The 22,632-nt window shown below is 35.2% G+C and overlaps 2 protein-coding genes across 2 annotated transcripts; one reads left to right on the forward strand and one right to left on the reverse strand.

The window, feature by feature from the left end:
* Positions 1-13,503: 13,503 nt before the first annotated feature.
* LOC133180494 (uncharacterized) lies at positions 13,504-18,343 on the reverse strand. The gene is made up of 6 exons (XM_061315006.1): positions 18,179-18,343; positions 15,799-15,906; positions 15,350-15,411; positions 15,012-15,132; positions 13,810-13,890; positions 13,504-13,593 (listed from the first exon to the last, which is right to left on the reverse strand). Exons 1-5 carry the CDS (start codon positions 18,263-18,265, stop codon positions 13,858-13,860), a joined length of 411 nt encoding a protein of 136 aa, XP_061170990.1. The 5' UTR covers positions 18,266-18,343; the 3' UTR covers positions 13,504-13,593; positions 13,810-13,857.
* Positions 18,344-20,372: 2,029 nt separating this feature from the next.
* Positions 20,373-21,565, forward strand: LOC133180495 (uncharacterized). The gene is made up of 2 exons (XM_061315007.1): positions 20,373-20,440; positions 21,154-21,565. The coding sequence occupies exons 1-2, from the start codon at positions 20,386-20,388 to the stop codon at positions 21,510-21,512; spliced, it is 414 nt and encodes a 137-aa protein (XP_061170991.1). The 5' UTR covers positions 20,373-20,385; the 3' UTR covers positions 21,513-21,565.
* The last annotated feature ends 1,067 nt before the right edge of the window (positions 21,566-22,632 follow it).

Here is a 22,632-nt window from a genome sequence, read left to right on the forward strand (position 1 = left end):
CGATTGCATTATGAATAAAGAATGTAAACACCAATGCTGCGATCAATATTTTTTCAAATCTGACGTTTCTAAAAAAAATTTAGTTTTTCTCACCAAACTGTGGTCGCCGGCGTGGTGCATTAGTTAGAGCGTTTGCTCTAGATTCGCGGAGTAAGGAGTTGATCTTTACGTCGCGGTTTCGAATTCCACTGCGTGACGTGGAGACTTGTCCTTCGGGTGAGACCGTATAAGCCGAGGTCCCGTGTCGCAGTAGGTGCTGGCACGAAAAAAAATTCCTCACTGCTCAATGGCCCTCAGTGCCGTTTATAGGTCTAAAATTTGCAGCATTCCACCAGCAATATGAAGGAAAAATTCTCGAAAGAATCTACTCTAGAGCAAACGCTCTAACCACTGTCCCACTCGTAAAATATATTAAAAGCAATGGCCTGTTATAGAAGACACTTTAAAATTTGTCAGTCCTATCGCAGAATTTTTATTATGATAAGCAACAATAATCTCTAAATCTTTTTCTTTTATTTTTTTAAACCTCCTGCAAACACCATTCCAACTGCCCTGTTAATTTTAACGGTCAAATTTCGCATTCCCAGTAACTTTGTTTCTGTGTTTTTATGAATATAAACATGAAAAGAACGATTACGAAGAAAGAAATAATTCTTCCAGAAAGTAGGAGCACGATTTTCATGCTTTTCTATGGAATGCTCACGCTTCAATTAATATTGTATTCATTTATCAGTTTGAGCTTTTAAATGCCTTACTTTTAACTATGGTAACATTCTTATATATGCATGAAAAAATGTCTTAAAGAAGTTTTGAAAATTTTGTTACATTTGTTACCAGCACTTACAAATTATATTCATTGTTCAAATGGTTTGACTACAATCTTAAAGGCGTGTGTTCCAAAGTCCCCAGTGTTTGTTTTCCAGTATGCTTGTATACACTGAAACAAGTTCCATCTGCACATACACTGTTGGTCTTATCAGTCATCTCAAACCCAATTTGTCACCATTCCAAACCAAAATAGCAGAATATACCCAACAATCCAACATTATTTTCGACCTTATCGTTAAATGCAATATCATTAGTAAAGACCAAGATATAACACGCCTAGGTTCTACTTCAATCAAGCTCCTAGTACTTCAGAAATACCTTGATCAGTATCCATACATTCATGGAGCCCAACGGTTACATTATGTCAAAGAGTTTATTAACCATATCATATGAATTCTGCAAGAGAACATAAGCATGAATTATTGGCAATCATTACAAAGATAAAATTAGGTCGCTTGGCAAGCACCTTTCTTAGCCCCCCCCCCCCCCCATTTTCGCCAATCGTAGGTATTACCCTAACAGATGGTGGGTTGAGGTTACTTCAAACCTGCCTGTACCTCTAGGCGTTAGCATCAATGAGCATCTTGACCCACTTATATTCAGTCTCTTACAGTTACTTTGACCAGGAAATTTCTGATTCAAAATATTGACAAGGGGCTTACTTTGTAAGATGGACTTTTTAGTGCATTAGACTTTTACAGCTGTTTTACCTGATCACGTAACAGTTTTCATTGTAATTTACAGAATGAGTTGTCTAATCCAGACTCTGATTACTCCGGAATATTGTCCATTCCCGTCTTCCTGGGCTAAACCCAGACATATTTGTTTGACGGGTCACCCCCAAAAAAGCAGTGCTATCCTGGTGTTTTTAGTAGAGGGTGGAATATTTTTCTCCGGTATTTTTTTCACGATACAAAACTTCAGGATTCTGTGGTTATAGCCACTGATAGTTTATTTTCAATAAGTAATGAACTAAAGAAGGGTCAATGTTTTTCATAGTCTGTGATAAAGATTCAATTTTACCGATGGGAGTTTTGGATGAAAAGTCACATTGCCGGGAAAATAAACGTTAGAGAAACATCTAGTATCCTCCCCCCTTCTAAGTAGGATTTTCGAGTTTGGGCAGTTTAATTTTTTTTTTTTTTGGGGGGGGGGGGGGAGTGTTTGCTACGAACCTAAATCCACAACTAGAAAGACCGATAGAATATCATTTATCATATAAAATCTGAACTCACCTTATATATCTTCAAAGAACCCTATTCTATTTGTATCGAAACCTTCATGTTTGATTTTTACATAATGATGATTAATGAACAGGACACTAATTTTACACCATTTTCATATGGATACATGTACTTTGGTCTTTCGCTGATTTCTAAATCGGAAATTGTAAATATTTCAGTAACCATCTCTTTTTCTCAAGACGTAAAACAACACACAATCATCTTTTTCTCAGTATTTTACTAGATCGATGTGTAGGAACTGACACCCTTGTTCCAATTTTTTCTTCATTCTTCAAATTCTTCTCCTGTAGTCTTTGATGGTAGGTTGCATAAATTTTGTGTTGGATTTCCTTATCTCTATACCAATTTCTTTTGCATAATGTGCTACGACTTGACCTGCATTCAAGGGAAATTTTCCATCGATTCGAACATTGTATCTCAGTGTCTTCTCTGTCCAGTTTACAAGGCTGCCTCCTGGAATATTCCTGATGTCATTAAGAAACTTTTTTTTAATTGTCGAAGTTCTATCGTTAAAACCGTCCATAGTGTGACTTAACTTTGACTTTTCCCACCTTTTCCTTTTCAGCTCTTGCTTCTTACAAGTACAGCTTTTGACTCTTCTATTGACATATGTGTGACCATCAACCTCTCTTTTTCATGCTTCTTAACTATTTGCCACTTGCCAAGAAATGTTGATGGTCCTGCTCTTCTAAGGTGGTAGTAATTTGTTTCTTAGCTTCTCTGGTTACTGGGGTTTTTACGTTTTGTTTCTTGGCTGGTGATTTTTTGTCATCTAGAGAATGCCTTTTCTTAAAGGACACGCCAAACTCTTCTGTGATGGTGGGATCCATGGTGTTAATGATTTTCAATTTTGTTTGTTCTTTTGTCTTGATATTACTACAAGCTGATACTACAATTTTTTTGACAGATTCTATTATATCTAGATTTTCTTTCGGTGTTGGACTGTGTAAGGATCATGCATTTAAACGTTGATTGGCAAGGATTCGGCTCAGGTGAGCTTTTCTGATCACTCTTTGCCCGGCGTCTGTCTGTCTGTCCGTCTATCTGTAAACTTTTAACATTTTCGACTTCTTCTCAAGAACCACTGGGCCAATTTCAACCAAACTTGCCACAAAATATCCTTGGGTGAAAGGGATTCAAATTTGTTCAAATGAAGATCCACGCCCTTTTTCAAGGGGAGATAATAAAGAATTAGTGGAATATCAATAGCATCTTTTAAAAATCTTCTCAAGAACCACAGGGCCAGGAAAAATGAAAATCATGTGGAAGCTTCCTCAGGTATTGTAGATTCAAGTTTTTTTTTTCAAATCATGATCCCCGGGGGGGGGGGGGGGGCGTGGCCACAATGAAGGATCAAAGTTTTACATGTGAATATATAGGAAAAATCTTTAAAAATCTTCTTCTCAAGAACAGCAAAGCCATGATGAGCCATATTTATGTGAAAGCATCCTCAGCTAGCGTAGATTCAAATTTGTTCAAATCATGACCCCTCAGGGTAGGGCGTGGCCAGAATGGATGATCAAAGTTTTACATAGAAATATATATGAAAAATCTTTAAAAATCTTCTCGAGAACAGCAAAGCCATGATGAGTCATATTTATATGGAAGCATCCTCTGAAAGTGTAGATTTAAGTTTGTTCAAATCAGGACTCCCGGGGGTAGGGTGGCCCACAATGGAGGATCAAAGTTTTACATAGAAATATATAGGAAACACCTTTAAAAATCTCGAGAACAGCAAAGCCATGATGAGTCATATTTATATGGAAGTATCCTCAGGTAGTGTAGATTTAAGTTTGTTCAAATCATGACCCCCGGGGGTAGGGCGGGGCCACTTGGGAGGATCAAAGTTTTACTTAGAAATATAAGGGAAAAATCTCTAAGAATCTTCTTCTCAAGAACAGCAAAGCCATGATGAGTCGTGTTTACATGGAAGCATCCTCATGTAGTGTAGATTCAAATTTGTTCAAATCATGACCCCTAGGGGTAGGGCGGGGCCACAATTGACTATCAAAGTTTTACATACATGTAGAAATATATAGGAAAAATCTTTAAAAATCTTCTTCTCAGGAACAGCCAAGCCCTGATTGGTCATATTTATATGGAAGCATCCTCAGGTAGTGTAGATTCAAATTTATTCAAATCATGACCCCCGGGGGTAGGGTGGGGCTACTATGGAGGATCAAGTTTTTACATAGAAATATATAGGAAAAATTTTAAAAAATCTTCTCAGGAACAGCAAAGTCCTGATTGATCATATTTATGTGGAAGCATCCTAAGGTAGTGTAGATTTTATTTTGTTCAAATCATGACCCCCGAGGGTAGAGTGGGGCCACAATGGAGGATCAAAGTCTTAAATAGAAATATACAGGGAAATATCTATTTCTGTATAACTGCAAAGCCATGATTAGTCATTTTGACATGGAAGCATCCGCAGGTAGTGTAGATTCAAGTTTGTTAAAATGATGACCCCCAGGGATAGGGTCGTGTCACAATGGGGGATTGAAAATTTTACAAAGGAACTTATAGGAAAATATCTTCTTCTCAAGAACTGAAAATCATGTTTAGTCATTTTGATATGAAAGCATCCTCAGGTAGTGTAAATTTAATTTTGTTCAAATGATGACCCCCGGGGGTAGGGTGGGGCCCAATGGGGGTTGATTGTTTTACATAAGAACATATAGAAAAAAATATTTCTTCTCAAGAACAGAAAAGCTATGTTTAGTCTTATTGACATGTAGGCATCATTAGGTAGTTTAAAATTCAAGCCCCCCCCCCCCCCCCGGTACTCTTTTCAATACTGAATGATTTGTGCTTTTGCCTTGTCAATGAACTCAGGTGAGCGATGTGGCCCTTAGGCCTCTTGTTCTGATAGTGGTAAGAAATGCAATTTCTTTATAACAAAAACCAAACCAAAAAAAAAAAAAAAAAAAAAAAACTACAAGAATTTTCTTCTTTCTTCAGTTTTATTTGGATTTTTCCAATACTTTGACAACATATTCCTGGATACGTCCAGTTGAATATTTAAATTGACTCTTGGTAGGATTTTGACAAATTAAATATAGTTGTCATTTCTTACCGAGAGAGTGAAGTTATTATAGTAAGCTTTTGGAATTTTGTCATCATTGTTTTTCTTCAGCCAGGCAATAGTAGCTTTATCTTTTGATGAATGAGCAAGAAGGACATTTGCAAAATTTCAGAAATTCATTGCTATCAGAAAAGTAACATTAATGGCAATTATAATCACCCTCATCTAAAATCTAGTGGTAGATTTACGTCGCGGGTTCGAATCCCACTGTAGGACGTGGAGACCGGTCCTTCGGATGATACCGTATAAACCGAGGACCCGTGTCGTAGTAGGTGCTGGCACGAAAAAGATCCCTCACTGCTCAATGGCCGTAAGTGCCGAGTATAGGACAACATTTGCAGCTCTCTACCGGCAAGTGGTGGCGTCTCCATATGAGTGAAAAATTCTCGAGAAGGACGTTAAATAACATGCAAACAAACAAACAAAACATTTGGAAATGCTTGGTTTGGCACTGGTTTGACACGTGTCAAATATGAATGCCCTATCTTAGCTCCTTCAAAAGTTAGCAAACTAATAAATTTGTTTGAACATTAGGTCAATCTTGAAGGTCAAGGTCATGGGGTCAAATATCATAGCACATTCGGAAATATTTTGACACAAGTAATGCACTTCTCAAATATGAACGCCCTAAAATATGTCATTCAAAAGTAATCACCAAAGTTAAAATTTTTAAAAATTAGGTAAAACATGAAGGTCAAGGGGTAAAAATATCATAGCATGCTCGGAAATATCTTGTCACAGGTAATACATTTGTCAAATATGAAAGCCCCATCTCTTCTCAACCAAAAGTTATAAGCAAAGATAAAATTTTTGAAAAGTAGGTCAAACTTCAAGGTCACGGGGTCAAACTTCGTAGTCTATTTGGAAAGGTCTTGTCACAGGTAATATACATTTGTAATATGAAAGCCTTATCTTTTCTCATTCAAAAGTTATGACCAATTTAAAGAAATGTTCAAAGTTTGAAAAGTAAGTCAAACCTCATGGGGTCAAACTTCATAGTCTGTTTGAAAAGGTTTTGTCACGGGTAATGTACATGTGAAATATGAAAGCCCTATCTCTTAACCAAGGTTAAAGTTTTTGTGACAGACAGACGAATGAGATTTAATGTCCCCTCGCTTTCGCGAAAGCGGGGAACAAAAATGAATTGAGAAAGTGTGTTTTTCCTAACGTCACGAAGAACTCTTTTTTTAGTACGAGTTTAATTGGCAATAATTTAAACAGGAGGAGGGATTATTTCATTTTTTTCCTTAAAAAACTGCAGGATGAATCATGTTTCAAAGAGATGTAAATACAGAGTTCAATTAAAAATGGAACACGGGAAGTTCATATCTTGTGATCGGTCGTCAACAGAATTACTTTATTAAAAATCGATCCGATTCTACACACAGGCACTCTGAAGTATTTCAAGGATGCTGGAGTTCTTTATTGACAACATCTATGTAGTCTTTGGAGACCAGATCTGCCATCAAACTGCTGGAAATCCTTTGTTCACGTATTGTGTTCCTTTATTGGCCGACCTGTTTTTATATTCCTATAAAGCAGCAATTATTCAAAACTAAACTCTATGGCCGTTACAATAATTTTGTTAGCAAACATAATCGATCACTGAGTCGTGTTTTGGCTGACCTATTTTATACCATTTTTTTGTTTACCTCATGAATACGTAGTGCTGGTGTGACCGGTCGACAAGGGATGCTTACTCCTCCTAGGCACCTGATCCCACCTCTGAAATTTCCAGGGGTCCTTCTTTTACGCCTGTTCACAGATTTGTATTTTTTTTTTAGATCGATCAATGTTCGTTATCTTCACCGTTTTCAGTATACAGCGAAAACTTTCTAATCCTACCCCTGTTCAATCCGTTTCACTGAGAATTCCGACCTTTATTTACATTCCCATTTTAGTATTTTACATGTTCTTTACTCTATGCAATCCGATACCCTGTCTATTTCGACATAAAAATGATACATGTCGTATTAGACAGGTTTCACTGTACATCTATATAATAAAAATGCTTGACCTCCTTTTAGGTTTTCGTTGGTTAGACCATATTTAAATGTAAAAAAAACAAAGGGTGCTATGACAGAGATTAAACCTCTACGGTTCTTGTAGACATGTATTAAATTAACAAAGGACAAGATAGGCTTTTTGGCCCCTTGTTTAGGGTGTCTTTTAGAATGATGCAACAGTTTAATCAACAAAAACCTTTAGTCACCTCTGCCACAAAATGGGTATTGGTTCTATGTTATGGGATACACAGAGGTCACAGGAAGGTCAGAAAACATGTCAATTTCCGAATTTTCTCATTTTTATGCAAATTTTTATTGATTTTACAGCACATTTTGTTTCAGAAAACATAGAGCACAAGCTTGCCTATCTACCAGATTTATATATTTCATACACTAGTATCAGATGTATCTTATGAATAAAAATCTCAGATAGGCAAGCTTGTGCTCTATGTTTCCCGAAGTGAAAAGTATCTCAAATTTGATGAAATTCCACCAGAATTGAGTAAATTCGGTAAAATGTCCTACTTCTGCACCCTCATGCGGCCTCCGTGTAAGCTTTGAATCAAAATTAGTGCTGGTTTTAAAACAAGCATCATGTTAAGTTCTTAACTACAAAGTATCACGATTTTAGCTGTCTTCTGATTTTTACATCAAATTAGGGGCCAGATTCGGCCGTTACCATACCTTGTCCTTTCAGTTCACGAAATACCGAAACTATGAATATTATGCTTATGAAATCGATGATACAGATGGCCCTGTGGGCGACATTAATGAAAGTACATGTAATAGAACGCCGCTACTACAAGTTTTTTTTTTAAATTGTTCAAATGTTATACATGTGTCTTCAATTACCAAAGGATACTATTTAAAGGGTTATTTTTATCCATACTGCACACCATACATTTTTAAATAAGGTACACAAATCTATTTTTAGAAAATTGCAGTTCTCATGTTGTAGTGTGTCACATTATTATGAATGAAAAAAGGAAGGAAAAAACACCATTGTGGTAAACAGTTCGATATGACAATCATCAAAGCTCAGCGTACTACGGAGTATTAATTATGCCGTTCGGATAAATACTGTGAAACCTGTGTGTAAAGAAGAAGTTGCAAGCCCTCGTAAAGTCGTTGGACTGATTTTAAGGTATTTCGGAGTAATTTGGTAGAATATTAATCGGAAGAATTCATACTTTCCTTAATTAAAAAGTTTGATCAGGACTTGGAAATCAGAGAGGGTGGGACGTATTCTTTGTAAATACATATACTTTGAAGGTTTTTAATCTGTTTAATTTTTTGGATATAAAATAGTTTTTCGGAATCGTTCTTCTTCTGTTTGTTTTCGCTAATACATATTTACCATAAAAACGTTGTTCGTTGCAATTTTTCATGGTGCTAAAAATTTAAAAAGATTAGGTCACAAGGGTATTCCAACTGGGTTACTTTTTTTCCTTTTACATAAACATAAATCAAAATTTAAAGAGAAAAGGAAAGGACTTTTTCTCCCAATTTCTGTGGATAATAAAATGGGTTTTTCCGAAAACGTTTACTTTCTTTTTGTGTTCTTCCGACTCTTTATCGTCGTTTCCACAGCGAAATAAAAAAGTTGAAATAACTGGCCAATGAAAATATTGCACGTTGTATTTCACTCACATGATGTTATTAATTTAGGTCTGTTTGGTCACAAGGATATTTTAACACGGTTACTTTCTTACGGTAGAGTCTATAACATAACCCAGTCACGGTTTCCGGGAAAATTATTTCCGGTATGGTTTTTTGTAATATAGCGCATATTCGATCCCGATGCAGTTTTGTAAACATTATGGTTATGTGTGGCAAATAATACGATCAATAGCCATAATCGGAGTCTTAATATTAGGACATTCAGGCGAATGAACGACTTTCACGAAGATTAGGGTATTTAATAGTTATAACGTGATAAATTAATAGATTGCGTTTTCATGGCCTAACAGTTAGCCACTGGTAGAACTAGTGACCTAGTTAGCATGTGTGTAAAGATTTGAATTTCTCAATAATTATTTCTTACGCTAACCTTCCGAGGGTAAAAGGAATCCCGCCCATAAAGACAATCACGTACAGTGAAAAAAAACAAAAATCCATAACTTGTTGACCTGCAGTTTTACAAGAAGTGATGATTCTTTAATATGACCCTGGTTTATAGCCATTAGGTCACAGAAAAAAAATTTCCCAGTCACAAACCAACATAATCTATTCTTTGAACAACATAACCTAGTCACTGTGAAACTTAACTCAGTCACTGGAAAACCTAACCTAGTCACTGTTCAACATATTATATCCAGTCAATAACATAACCAGTTCAGTGTTCAACTGTGAGATAATGAACACACATAATTTAGTAGATATTCAGGGTTTTCTAAATTTATTTAAATCCTATTTTACAGCTTTGAAATACACTGTAAAAGATGATAAAAAACTTACTGACAACATAACCCAGTCACTGAACAACAATACCCAGTCACTGGGAAACCTAACCCAGTCACAGTTCAACATAACCCAGTCACTGAAAAATATAACCCAGTTACTGAAAACCAAGTCCCAGTCCCTGATTAAAATAACCAAGTCCCCGAGCAACATAACCCAGTCTCTCAACAACATACCCCAGAGAGAAACATAACCCAGTCACTGTACAACATAACCCTGTCACTGAGAAACATAACTTAGTTTTTGAACAACATTACCCAGTCACAAACATAATCCTGTCACTCAACAACATAACTTACTCACAGAGATATATAACCCAGTCACTGAACAATATTACCCAGTCACTGAACAGCATAACTCAGTCTCCGAGCAACATAAACCAGTCCCTGCGCAACATAACCCAGTCACAGAGGAACATAACCCAGTCACTGAGAAACATAACCCAGTTACTGTGCAACAAAACCCATCATTGGGAAACCTTACCCAGTCACAGTTCAACATAACCCAGTCACAGTACAACATAACCCAGTCACTGAACAACATAACCCAGTCACTGTTCAACATAATCCAGTCACTGTTTAACATAACCCAGTTACTGTTAACATAACCCAGTCACTGTTCAACATAACCCAGTCACTGTACAACATAACCCAGTCACTGTTCAACATAACCCAGTCACTGAACAACATAACCCAGTCACTGTTTAACATAACCCAGTCACTGTTCAACATAACCCAGTCACTGTTTAACATAACCCAGTCACTGAACAACATAACCGAGTCACTGTTAACATAATACAGTCACTGTTCAACATAACCCAGTCACTGTTCAACATAACCCAGTCACTGTTTAACATAACCCAGTCACTGAACAACATAACCGAGTCACTGTTAACATAATCCAATCACTGTTCAACATAACCCAGTCACTGTACAACATAACCCAATCACTGTTTAACATAACCCAGTCACTGTTAACATAATCCAGTCACTGTTTAACATAACCCAGTCACTGAACAACATAACCCAGTCACTGTTCAACATAATCCAGTCACTGTTTAACATAACCCAGTCACTGTTCAACATAACCAAGTCACTGTACAACATAACCCAGTCACTGTTTAACATAACCCAGTCAATGAACAACATAACCCAGTCACTGTTTAATATAACCCAGTCACTGAACAACATAACCCAGTCACTGTTTAACATAACCCAGACACTTTTTAACATAACCCAGTCACTGTTTAACACATCCCAGTCATATAACAACATAACCCTGTCACTGAGAAACATAACTTAGTTTTTGAACAACATTACCCAGTCACAGAGAAACATAATCCTGTCACTCAACAACATAACTTACTCACAGAGATATATAACCCAGTCACTGAACAATATTACCCAGTCACTGAACAACATAACTCAGTCTCCGAGCAACATAAACCAGTCCCTGCGCAACATAACCCAGTCACAGAGGAACATAACCCAGTCACTGAGAAACATAACCCAGTTACTGTACAACAAAACCCATCATTGGGAAACCTAACCCAGTCACAGTTCAACATAACCCAGTCACAGTTCAACATAACCCAGTCACTGAACAACATAACCCAGTCACTGTTCAACATAATCCAGTCACTGTTTAACATAACCCAGTCACTGTTAACATAATCCAGTCACTGTTCAACATAACCCAGTCACTGTTTAACATAACCCAGTCACTGTTCAACATAACCCAGTCACTGTTTAACATAACCCAGTCACTGAACAACATAACCGAGTCACTGTTAACATAATCCAGTCACTGTTCAACATAACCCAGTCACTGTTCAACATAACCCAGTCACTGTTTAACATAACCCAGTCACTGAACAACATAACCGAGTCACTGTTAACATAATCCAATCACTGTTCAACATAACCCAGTCACTGTTCAACATAACCCAGTCACTGTACAACATAACCCAGTCACTGTTTAACATAACCCAGTCACTGTTAACATAATCCAGTCACTGTTTAACATAACCCAGTCACTGAACAACATAACCCAGTCACTGTTCAACATAATCCAGTCACTGTTTAACATAACCCAGTCACTGTTCAACATAACCCAGTCACTGTACAACATAACCCAGTCACTGTTTAACATAACCCAGTCAATGAACAACATAACCCAGTCACTGTTTAATATAACCCAGTCACTGAACAACATAACCCAGTCACTGTTTAACATAACCCAGACACTTTTTAACATAACCCAGTCACTGTTTAACACATCCCAGTCATATAACAACATAACCCTGTCACTGAGAAACATAACTTAGTTTTTGAACAACATTACCCAGTCACAGAGAAACATAATCCTGTCACTCAACAACATAACTTACTCACAGAGATATATAACCCAGTCACTGAACAATATTACCCAGTCACTGAACAACATAACTCAGTCTCCGAGCAACATAAACCAGTCCCTGCGCAACATAACCCAGTCACAGAGGAACATAACCCAGTCACTGAGAAACATAACCCAGTTACTGTACAACAAAACCCATCATTGGGAAACCTAACCCAGTCACAGTTCAACATAACCCAGACACAGAAAAACATAACCCAGTCACTGAACATAACCCAGTCAATTTTTAACATAACCCAGTCACTGTTCAACATAACCCAGTCACTGTTTAACATATCCCACTCACAGAGGAACATAACCCAGTCACTGGGAAACCTAACCCAGTCACAGTTCAACATAACCAAGTCACTGAACAACATAACCCAGTCACTGTTTAACATAACCCAGTCACTGTTCAACATAACCCAGTCACTGTTTAACATAAGCCAGTCACAGAACAACATAACCCAGTCACTGTTTAATATAACCCAGTCACTGTTTAACATAACCCAGTCACTGTTCAACATAACCCAGTCACTGTTTAACATAAGCCAGTCACAGAACAACATAACCCAGTCACTGAGGAACATAACCCAGTCACTGAACAGCATAACCCAGTCACTGAGGAACATAACCCAGTCACTATACAACATAACCCAGTCACTGTGAAACAAAACCCAAGCACTGAATATGAATTAACGGCATAATTTGGTTTCCATGTATAAGGCATATATACAAAAGTGGTAAGGAAAATAATTTATTTGACACAATCATTATTTGGAACATAAACTAATGTTAAGCCTTTTTCTAGAGCTCTGCTCCCAATTTTTATACAAATTGGTTTTCGTCACTGAGGAACTTAAAGATAAAAATATTTAGATCAATTAATCCTAGGGGGAAAAAATGGCCACACAATATTAAGACCATACAAATACATACATGGTACTATTTAAGAAATAATGCATGGCTGCACAAGTGTTCCTTTTAAATTACACCCAAATCCAATGGTATGAATTCTGCATGTGAAATTCATTTCACTTGTCAGAAAAACAAAACTTTAATAGATATTTTCAAAGTCAAATTACATCAAATTTTATCAAATTCTTCCTACATTTAAACTAATGTTTCTAGTAGGAATTAATGATAAAACAGTCTGGGTCTGGTGTGGATTTGGATTTGAATGAAATCACAATTATTAGAGTTTATGAGTTCATCTAGAGTAACCAAGTACAATTGATCAGCCCTGACAGAGTCCATTTTACATCATAACAATATTTCATTAGATGGTGATATATAATAACTGTAAAGAATCTGCAAACAAATATTGTTCAACATGTCATATAGCAATTGATGTAGAACATCTTTTGCAAAGCTATCACAATCGAAATATTCCAATATAACAAATTTGCAAACTCAATCAATCGAAACATAAATTTGTTATTTCAATGGATAGAGAAGTTCTTCAACTTCTCTATATGTTATGTTCTTGACAACAGAAGCGATAATGATTCTTGCTTCTACAAGCAATACATCCTTAAAGTATCTAACTCCTTCATTCAATCTCTGTCCTGTCCTAAAAGAGAATGAAAATAATTAAGAATAAAGTTGTCTATGGCGATCAATCAAATCAAGAAAAAATCAGATATGAATTATGATTAAATTATGGATATGAGGAGACATATGGTTTACTTTAAAAGTTAACAATTTAGTTACAAAGATAACCCCTGACTGACATTACACAATACGCCTCTCCATTTTCTTCAACAAGGATAAATAAAAAATATCATACTCATCTTCCAGTGTTGCCATAAGCTTTCCATTATTGCAGTTTTTCAAACTAAGGTAATATCCTGGAGGACTGAAGAGACCACTAAAATCGACAAATTTTTTTTTATTAAAGAAGTACAATGAAGAATGCTGCATGAACATGACTTAGTCGTCTTTAATTTGTTGAAAAGGGAGAGTGGAATTAACTTGGTGCAAAATGTGTGCTTCTTTTACTTGGTATTTACAAGCGAAACAAAATTTTCACAACTTTTGGTATCTGCCCTATATAATCTTTATAAGAGGAATATTATGTGTGAATGAAATTTTCCCCTACAAACAGTCTCGCTAATATGCAAAAATAAAGTTATCACCAAAAAAAATTATTTACAGAACATACAATATTCTTTAATGGGTACATTATGTCTACCTCTTGAAATCAATCCTTAGTAAGCAGATGTACTGATGATGTATGTCTAGAAATTTAATTATAAATCTTAGTCGGACTTATATGAAGTCTTGATGACAATTTACTTAACTCTAAGAGTTAAATATTCACAAAGCTCTAAAGGTGACAGGTTAAGATTCATCTTCAATGGTAAGTTTATATAGCTATATAATGTAGAATAGCAAATTAAATTGAGACTTACATGATTGTTTTTGGTTTAAATAAGCCAAAAATTCTTCTAAACCAAGAGCACTCTTTTCAGCCCATCTCTATTGGAAGGGGAAAAAAATAGGCAAATAAACTTGTTTCCTTCTCTAACACAAACACCCCCCCCCCACACACACACGCTCACGCATATATATATATACAGTCAAACCTCATTATTTCCAACTCAATGGGACCGAGAATAAACTTCGAGATATCTGAGGGTTCGAGATATTGGGGGTAAAATACTTAAGATATTAAGTGCTTGGGACTTCCAAATCACTTCGACATATCCATAAGCTTCAAGATATCCGTGTTCGAGATACTGAAGTTCAACTGTGTGAGTATATATATATATATATATATATATATATATATATATATATATATATATATATATATATATATATCATGAGTACAGAAAGACTCTGTTCAATAAAAAAGAAAAACAATCATGTTATAAATCAGTATCCATAACAACACCTGCACATGAGCAAGAATATGCAGGACTAGCCTTGTAAAATACATTGTATGCTTATACATTAAAATCTACAGAGAGCACATATGGAGGTTACCTCTTTATGAAAAAGTTTATTTCTTTCTTCCATTCCTTTCACAGAGTTATTCATCACATTATGGTCGGTCAAGTCATTCCTGTCAATCCATCGCAGATGTCTCCAGTGTGGTTCATAACACCTGTAAAAGGAATAATATTACAACACTTGATCAAGTTAATTTAACGGTTACGGTACATCTTGTAAACCAAAGTGCATGAAACAGTGTTAAACTATATATGAAAGACATACAATAAAATCTCTTTAATTTCCAATGAATGGAATCTCATTTTATTGCCCATAATTTTAATGAAGACAATTTAAAAGTAAATAGGCTGCTTACAATGTTTATTATTTACCTCTTATCACCCTCTTCTAATTCCAATATTTCCTTCAGGTTTGTTTTGATGTCTTTTGCAAACTGTTAAAATTTTTAAATAAGTATAGGAAATTTTTCTCCTGAAAATCTCTCTGCCATAAACAGGTAGTGTTATAGAACTATTACTAATAACTTAGAGCAGGCTATACTATCCCCTTTTTAACTCTAATCTTCATTGTTGAGCTTTTTTATATATATCATGCTGTTCATATATCTAAACATCAATTCTTTATAAATTTCTCTAACTTGACCTGAAAATTGAGTCAGTTTCAGAAAGTGGTGATATGGATTCAGAAAACTGATCAGAAAGTCAGATCACACCATATGATTGTGTGAAATAAACAGTAAAATTGAGTGACAAATAAGAAAATTAAATTCTGAACCCAGGGCTGTTAGATAACCATGCATGCAACAGATACTAAAAATTACCAGAGTTGCTATATTGTAGCCGTGTATGTTTCCTGTTCCCTTGTTTATGGGAAGATCCATCCTTGGCCATTCACACAAAATGTTAACCAGTTTCATGGACTGTTCAGTCTATAAACAAAAAAATGTTAATTTTTCATGAACAATATAGACAAACCTTATTGTTATACTTTCATGTTAAGTCAAATTTGATCGGTTTAAAAACATTTGTTAAAAAGTACTGCTATCCTACCGCATGTGTAAACTATGCCCTCCACGTAACATTACATAGCAACGGTGACATTGCATGACGACGGGTAACAGTGCAAAATTGGGCAGAATGTATGCCCGTACGGTTTACTGTGGGTTCTTTTTTTTAAATGCTTTATTCTAAATAGATTTGGTATAACAAAGCAAAATATTTACATTTTTAAGGTTATCCCTTGAAAACCATTGCTGCCTGGTGTCCATCATGCTATCTTTAAACTATTTACATTATAAAAACAAGAGGCCCATGGTTTATATGCAAAGAAAGGTCTTGTCACAAGGAATGCACAAGGAATACCTTGTCACAAGGAATGCACATGTGAAATAAGAAAGTCTTAACAGCAACCATTCAAAAATTTTGGCCAAGGTTAAAGTTTTCAAAAGTAGGTCAAAATTCCAAGGTAAAGATCATCAGATAAAAAATATTGGTATCAGAAAAAAATGTTTTGCTGCAAGGAAAAGATTAATGCAATATGAAAGTTCTAGCACCAATAATTCATATGTTATGGTCAAGGTTAAAGTTTCTCACAAGTAGACTAAAATTCCAAGGTCAAAGTGAAAAATGTAAAAAAAAAAAAAAAAATTGTACCAAAAGAAAGGTCTGGTCACATGGAATACATATGTAAAATATAAAAGTCCTAGGACTGGATCAAAAGTTATGAACATGATTAAAGATGGGTAATTTTTTTAGAAAGCATGTCAAATCCCAAAATGTCTAATTTGTTTGAACCCCAAGAAAGGACTTGTTCCAAGAAATACACATGTGAAATATGAAAACCCTAGCAATTACTGTTGAAAAGTTATTGGCAAGGTTAAAGTTTAAAATAAAAACATGCCCCATAATCTTTAATTCCATAAAAAGTAGTTAAATTGTAATGCATCAGTTAAGGTCTTGACATAAGACAGTGTAGTATAAATGATAGTAATACCATTAATAATTTTCTTTATTTACCTCTCCTTTTAGATGGTTTCTATGATCTTTTACATCAGGAAACTGTACATAAAAACGATGTTTAATTTTCTCTACTTGTGAATTTTTCAGGTCTTCTTTAAGATTCTTAACCAGTTTCTTTTGATGATGAGGTGTGTTTTCTTTACTTGAAAGCTTTAAATTATATAAAAGTAAATTGTGTCTTGTATTCATTTAAAATATTAAACAGCAAAACGTACATTAACACATAAACACTGAACATATTAACACATTACATTTATCGATACAATTTTTAATGAGTCTATAATACAAATTAATACATACCAAATAGCTTGAAAACTTTACATGACGAATCTTTATTCGAACAGGACAAGCTTTCTTTTTGCTATTCTGCACCAATCTACGCTTTCGTCTATATGTGTGGTCAGACTACAAAAAAAACAGCTAAGCTGAGATAAAGGTTCAGTGACTGGGTTATGTTGTTCAGTGACTGGGTTATGTTCCTCAGTGACTGGGTTATGTTAAACAGTGACTGGGTTATGTTGTTCAGTGACTGGGTTATGTTGTTCAATGACTGCGTTATGTTGTTCAGAGACTGGGTTATGATCCTCAGTGACTGGGTTGTGTTCCTCAGTGACTGGGTTATGTTACACAGTGACTGGGTTATGTTACACAGTGACTGGGTTATGTTATGTTACACAGTGACTGGGTTATGTTACACAGTGACTGGGTTATGTTGTTCAGTGACTGGGTTATGTTGTTCAGAGACTGGGTTATGTTGAACAATGACTGGGTTATGTTGTATAGTGACTGGGTTATGTTCCTCAGTGACTGGGTTATGTTCCTCAGTGACTGGGTTATGTTAAACAGTGACTGGGTTATGTTGTTCTGTAACTGGGTTATGTTGTTCAGTGACTAGGTTATGTTAAACAGTGACTGGGTTATGTTAAACAGTGACTGGGTTATGTTGTTCAGTGACTGGGTTATGTTGAACAGTGACTGGGTTATGTTAAACAGTGACTGGGTTATGTTGTTCCCCAGAGACTGGATATAGCCCGGCTGGTCTAGTTCTCATAAAATGTAATGTGAAACCCTAGACAGTGGGTTATCCTTCACAGTCCTCATCTTTGCCTCAATATTAGTTTATTAGAAGTAGAATAAATAATGCATAGTTTATTAGAAGTAGAATAAATAATGCATACTTACATCTTCTCTTGTCTTGCTTTGTTTCTTTTGGTTGTTTCTTTTGTCTCTGTCATATCCCTGGTGACATTCCAAGATTTTTTTGCCCATAATAATGAAAGGGATAGCATCATATTCTATATGGGGTTCAGCATTTTCCTGTGTGTCCACAAATCTGATAAGGGATTTATCAATCTCTCCTACATCTACAGTAATTGCAAAAGATTTTTCAGTGTAAATTGGTATTAACAAATGTGAATCTGATAAAGGGGGGGGGGGTTATTTTGAACAAATACATAAAAAAAGTTTCTAAGTTCAACTTCTCAACTTTTCTGGAGAATAAGTTGAGAAGTTTTTAAAATGTTTACAACACCCAAAACACCAACAACACAGACAATGGACAAATTTCAATCACAAAAGCTCATGTGAGCCTAGAATGGGGATGGTTACCTTCCTATTACTTGTTCGACCCGCGTGGTTTCGACATAAATCCATGTTCGACACGAGTGGTTTCGTTCTGAAGCAATTAATTAACACTTGCAACAGTTTCACATTTTGTTTTTGTCTACATAGGATTTTTTTTTATCGACAATGCATATTTTAATTATTAATTTAAAAGCCATTATGTTATCAATATACAGCTACCCATGTACTTACCTGTGAGCAGGTCGAAACCACTTAATAGGTCGTAACCATGCAGGTCAAACACAGAATCAAATTGTAACCACCCGACACTATGAGTCTATGGTTCAGGTGAGCTTAAATTTTAAAATGGTTACAATAATGAGAAGATTCAAGAAATTATTTTGCTAAAGTTGCATTTAAAATATCGCAACAAGACCTTACCAACATCCTTTCCAAATTGTTTGGAACTTTTTAAACATCAGAACCTAGAGGAAGTTGTATAATCATACTCCTGTAACAACTTGTCCAATTTTGTGGAAGATGTCACATACCCAGATAGTGATGTTGATCTTACATCGAACAGATCTTTCCAAGTGTCACTATGGATAAGAAAAAAAAAATAATAATAATAAAAGGCAACTGTTAACACTCGACTAAATTTGGCACCCACTCTCTTTGAGTCCGGGTATTATCAGTGATTATATCTTTACAAAACTTTATCCAGGTGTTGAGAATTTCTTGAATACCGCACATTCACTATATTATAATTATCTTCATACAACATTCTTACCTTGTTTCTTCATCCATTTCATACAGTTGCTGAGATGAAAGGATAACGGCATATACCTCGAACTTTTCCTTACTTGGATTTCCCGCCTCAATGTCACGAAAAATACAATCGGGTTCGGTGTTGAAGCAAATTGTACATTTGAAAACCATACCGGAAATAATTTTCCCGGAAACTGTGACTGGGTTATGTTATAGACTCTACCCTTTCTTACGGTGCTGCGAAAGACATTATTCACTGTTTTGAAAGGTAAAATTATGTGTTATTTTCTGAATAATTTTCATTAAACTTTAAAACTTGAATCTGCATTTTTTTTTTAATTTCTGAAAACAAAGTCTTCTTGTTATCAATGATAGTGTTTTGATTTTTTTTGTTTTGTTTTTTTGTTTATTTCCTTATTTGCAAGATGAAAGTCAGAACCTGAAAAGGATCTTTAATTAATAACCTGAATGTGTATCATGCGATTGTGCAATAACTATACACCGTATCCTTTGATTTTTAGAATTTACTGATTTTTCACCTATGCAAAGTAGATTGAATAATGTGCAAACAATGCATGTTTTTTTACAAACATTATTCCTTGTACAGTTCTACAATACTTACAAGAAACTGATTTTTACAGCAAGATTTAAATGTATATACTTTTATTAGAATTTTTCGTATTAACCAATTTAATCGTTTTCATAGATTTTAAATTTCAAGTCCGTCGGATGGGACGTTAAATGAGGCCCTGTGTCAAGGATTACAACCCCCTTGACACGCTAAATATCGTTTCTCTGGTTTTCAAAAGAGTGGGCTCATTGGGGGCCGCCAGAGAAACCCCAAAACTTTCAAAACTGTTAACGTTTATAGAATATAAATTTGTACTGCCGAATTAGGCTGAAATATTGTCGACTTGGCCTAAAAACAACAATGATCAATAAATCGGCAAAATAAAAAGGACACCAACATTGAATATTTCATTTTAATTGTTAATCAATATTAGTATTGCATCGATTACACAAAACTGTACTCATCTGATTTTTACAGGCGCATTATCATGGAGTTTAAAGTATTGCTATTGATCTTGATTGTTTCCATACCAGTTGTTCAAGGTACGTAACATTTTTTGTGGTTTTTTCTCATGCCTTGTAACTCGTTCGCCGAGTGGGGATCTTTAATCAACCTTAACCTTATAATTTATCCCGCAAACAAAGTTTGGGGAGGAATCATCTTGTCCGTCTGTTTGTCTGTGCGAACGTGACCGGTCCGTATCTTTCTTACGGAGAATAATGTTGGGAGTTTCCACTTCACACAAAGCTTGCTTATGACCTGAGGGTGTGTCATGATCTTGACCTATTGTCATTGTTGAAAAAATTGATAAATAATGCATCCATATTTTACAAAAAAGAAATACTTGAAAATTGTTATTTATTTTTTTCAATGTAATAAAAAGCAATGTTATTAGTAATGATGATTTATTAGGCTGCGCCTAAGTTTCATTCATTAAAAAAATATGATGAGCAATTACCGGTAAATTTTCACTCTAAATGTTTAAACAAATTGTGAACACCTCTTACATCCATCAAATACTAGTATTAGTGACTTGGCATCTTCTCCGAAAAACCCAGCGGGGGGTATTTGTCCATTTTGGACGGTTCTAGTTCAGTTTATTCATAGAAAGATTGAAACATCAATGTGAAATTTGTTCTTGTGGGGATTTATTTTATAAACCTTTCTTTAGGAAAAATGATTTAAATTTACCCGATTATCACCATCTCTGCTTTGTACGTGATTGTTAAATTAACATACATTAATTTATTTGTAGCAAGTTTGGACAGGAATGACCTAGAAGAAAAGAAGAGAACCCCTTTAAGTTCAAAAATTTGTCATTGGGTGATTAAGGGAGGAGTAATGGTGGCCAGCTATGCATTCATCAAAACTGTGGTACTGCCGGCAGTGGGGATCACAAATGCAGGGATAGCTGCAGGTTCCATTGCAGAGAAAATCTACAAGGCAATGGTAACAGCTAAGGGACTGATAGTGACGAAGGGCGGATTTGCTGATGCATTCCTTATGAAGTATGCAACGAAATACGGGTTGTCTGTCACGATTTCAATGGCTGGAAAAATTTACAATACCATTGATCCTTATCTGGACATGTTAGCAACATACATATGCGACTAATAACTCATCTCAGAAATATAATTATAAAACCAATATACAATATAAAGAAAGTACTCTTATTAAATGTGTAGGTCTTTAAAAAGCCTGTTTCATTTAAAGCTCTGACCACTCTCTCCAAAGTTCTGAAAATATTTTGTAAATATTGCCCGAATGGCTTATGTACTTTTACCATTAATAATTAAGCGGTTTCAGTATCGAAATAAAATATTCTTCAAAAGCTTTCTTCGCTGTTTTTAATATCATGTTTGTTGTATGGATATTATCCAGAACTTTGACAAACGACCCTTACCACGCACGAAATGCATTTCAGCCCTTATGTCTCTTTAAATCATGGAATGACGTGTTTTTATCAGAACATACCAATATCATACAATATTTTTACAAAAATCAGAGTCTGGGGTCCCTTTACGCAAATCGTGTAAAAAGAGGTCACAAGATTTGCTACTTAGCATTAGAATAGACAGTGAGAAGGGTATTTGTTTCTGTGCAGTAAAACATCTATAGGTCTCGAATCCAGCATCCTTAGTTACATTTCCTAAAAATATTTGCGAAGAATCCTAATGGTGATACAATTTCAGAAAAGTATTTGCTATGTATTATTTTCAAGTTGTTGAAGCAATCAATGGAACTGTACACAAATTAAAGTTGAGGCCTAAAAAAATACTAAAGTAGATTATTTCATCTAACATTTTTTTTAGGTGGCCGCACATGAAATAAACTGTTTGCTTCAAGAAATAAAATGTGGTCGCCTGCAGATAAAATCTGACATTATCGATTTATAAATTCCTAAAGCAGCATTGTATGATTTAGCTTAGGAAAATACATTTTAGAATGAAAAAGTAATCATTGAAGTCGCATTGTTTTTTTTTTTTAATGACATACCACGTCCTTCTAAATTTCTCGGCTCAGGTTTTGTCCGAATTACATTCTGCACACACTGCATTCATACACTTTTTATGTAAACTGAAAATGATTTACCTCGATACCTGTCGTTGAAGCACCTTTCAACGCAACCAATGTCATCTACATATTTAAACTCTATTGTGCAAGGGAAAATTTTACCATTTATCAGTGCATCAGAATTTTAGATATTTTTATGTGTATTGTTACCAAAGTCTGG

This window comes from Saccostrea echinata, unplaced genomic scaffold (genome assembly GCF_033153115.1).
Source record: "Saccostrea echinata isolate AGI-Se365-2 ecotype Australia unplaced genomic scaffold, CSIRO_AGI_Sech_v1 ptg000006l, whole genome shotgun sequence".
In the NCBI taxonomy this organism is placed as follows: domain Eukaryota; kingdom Metazoa; phylum Mollusca; class Bivalvia; order Ostreida; family Ostreidae; genus Saccostrea; species Saccostrea echinata.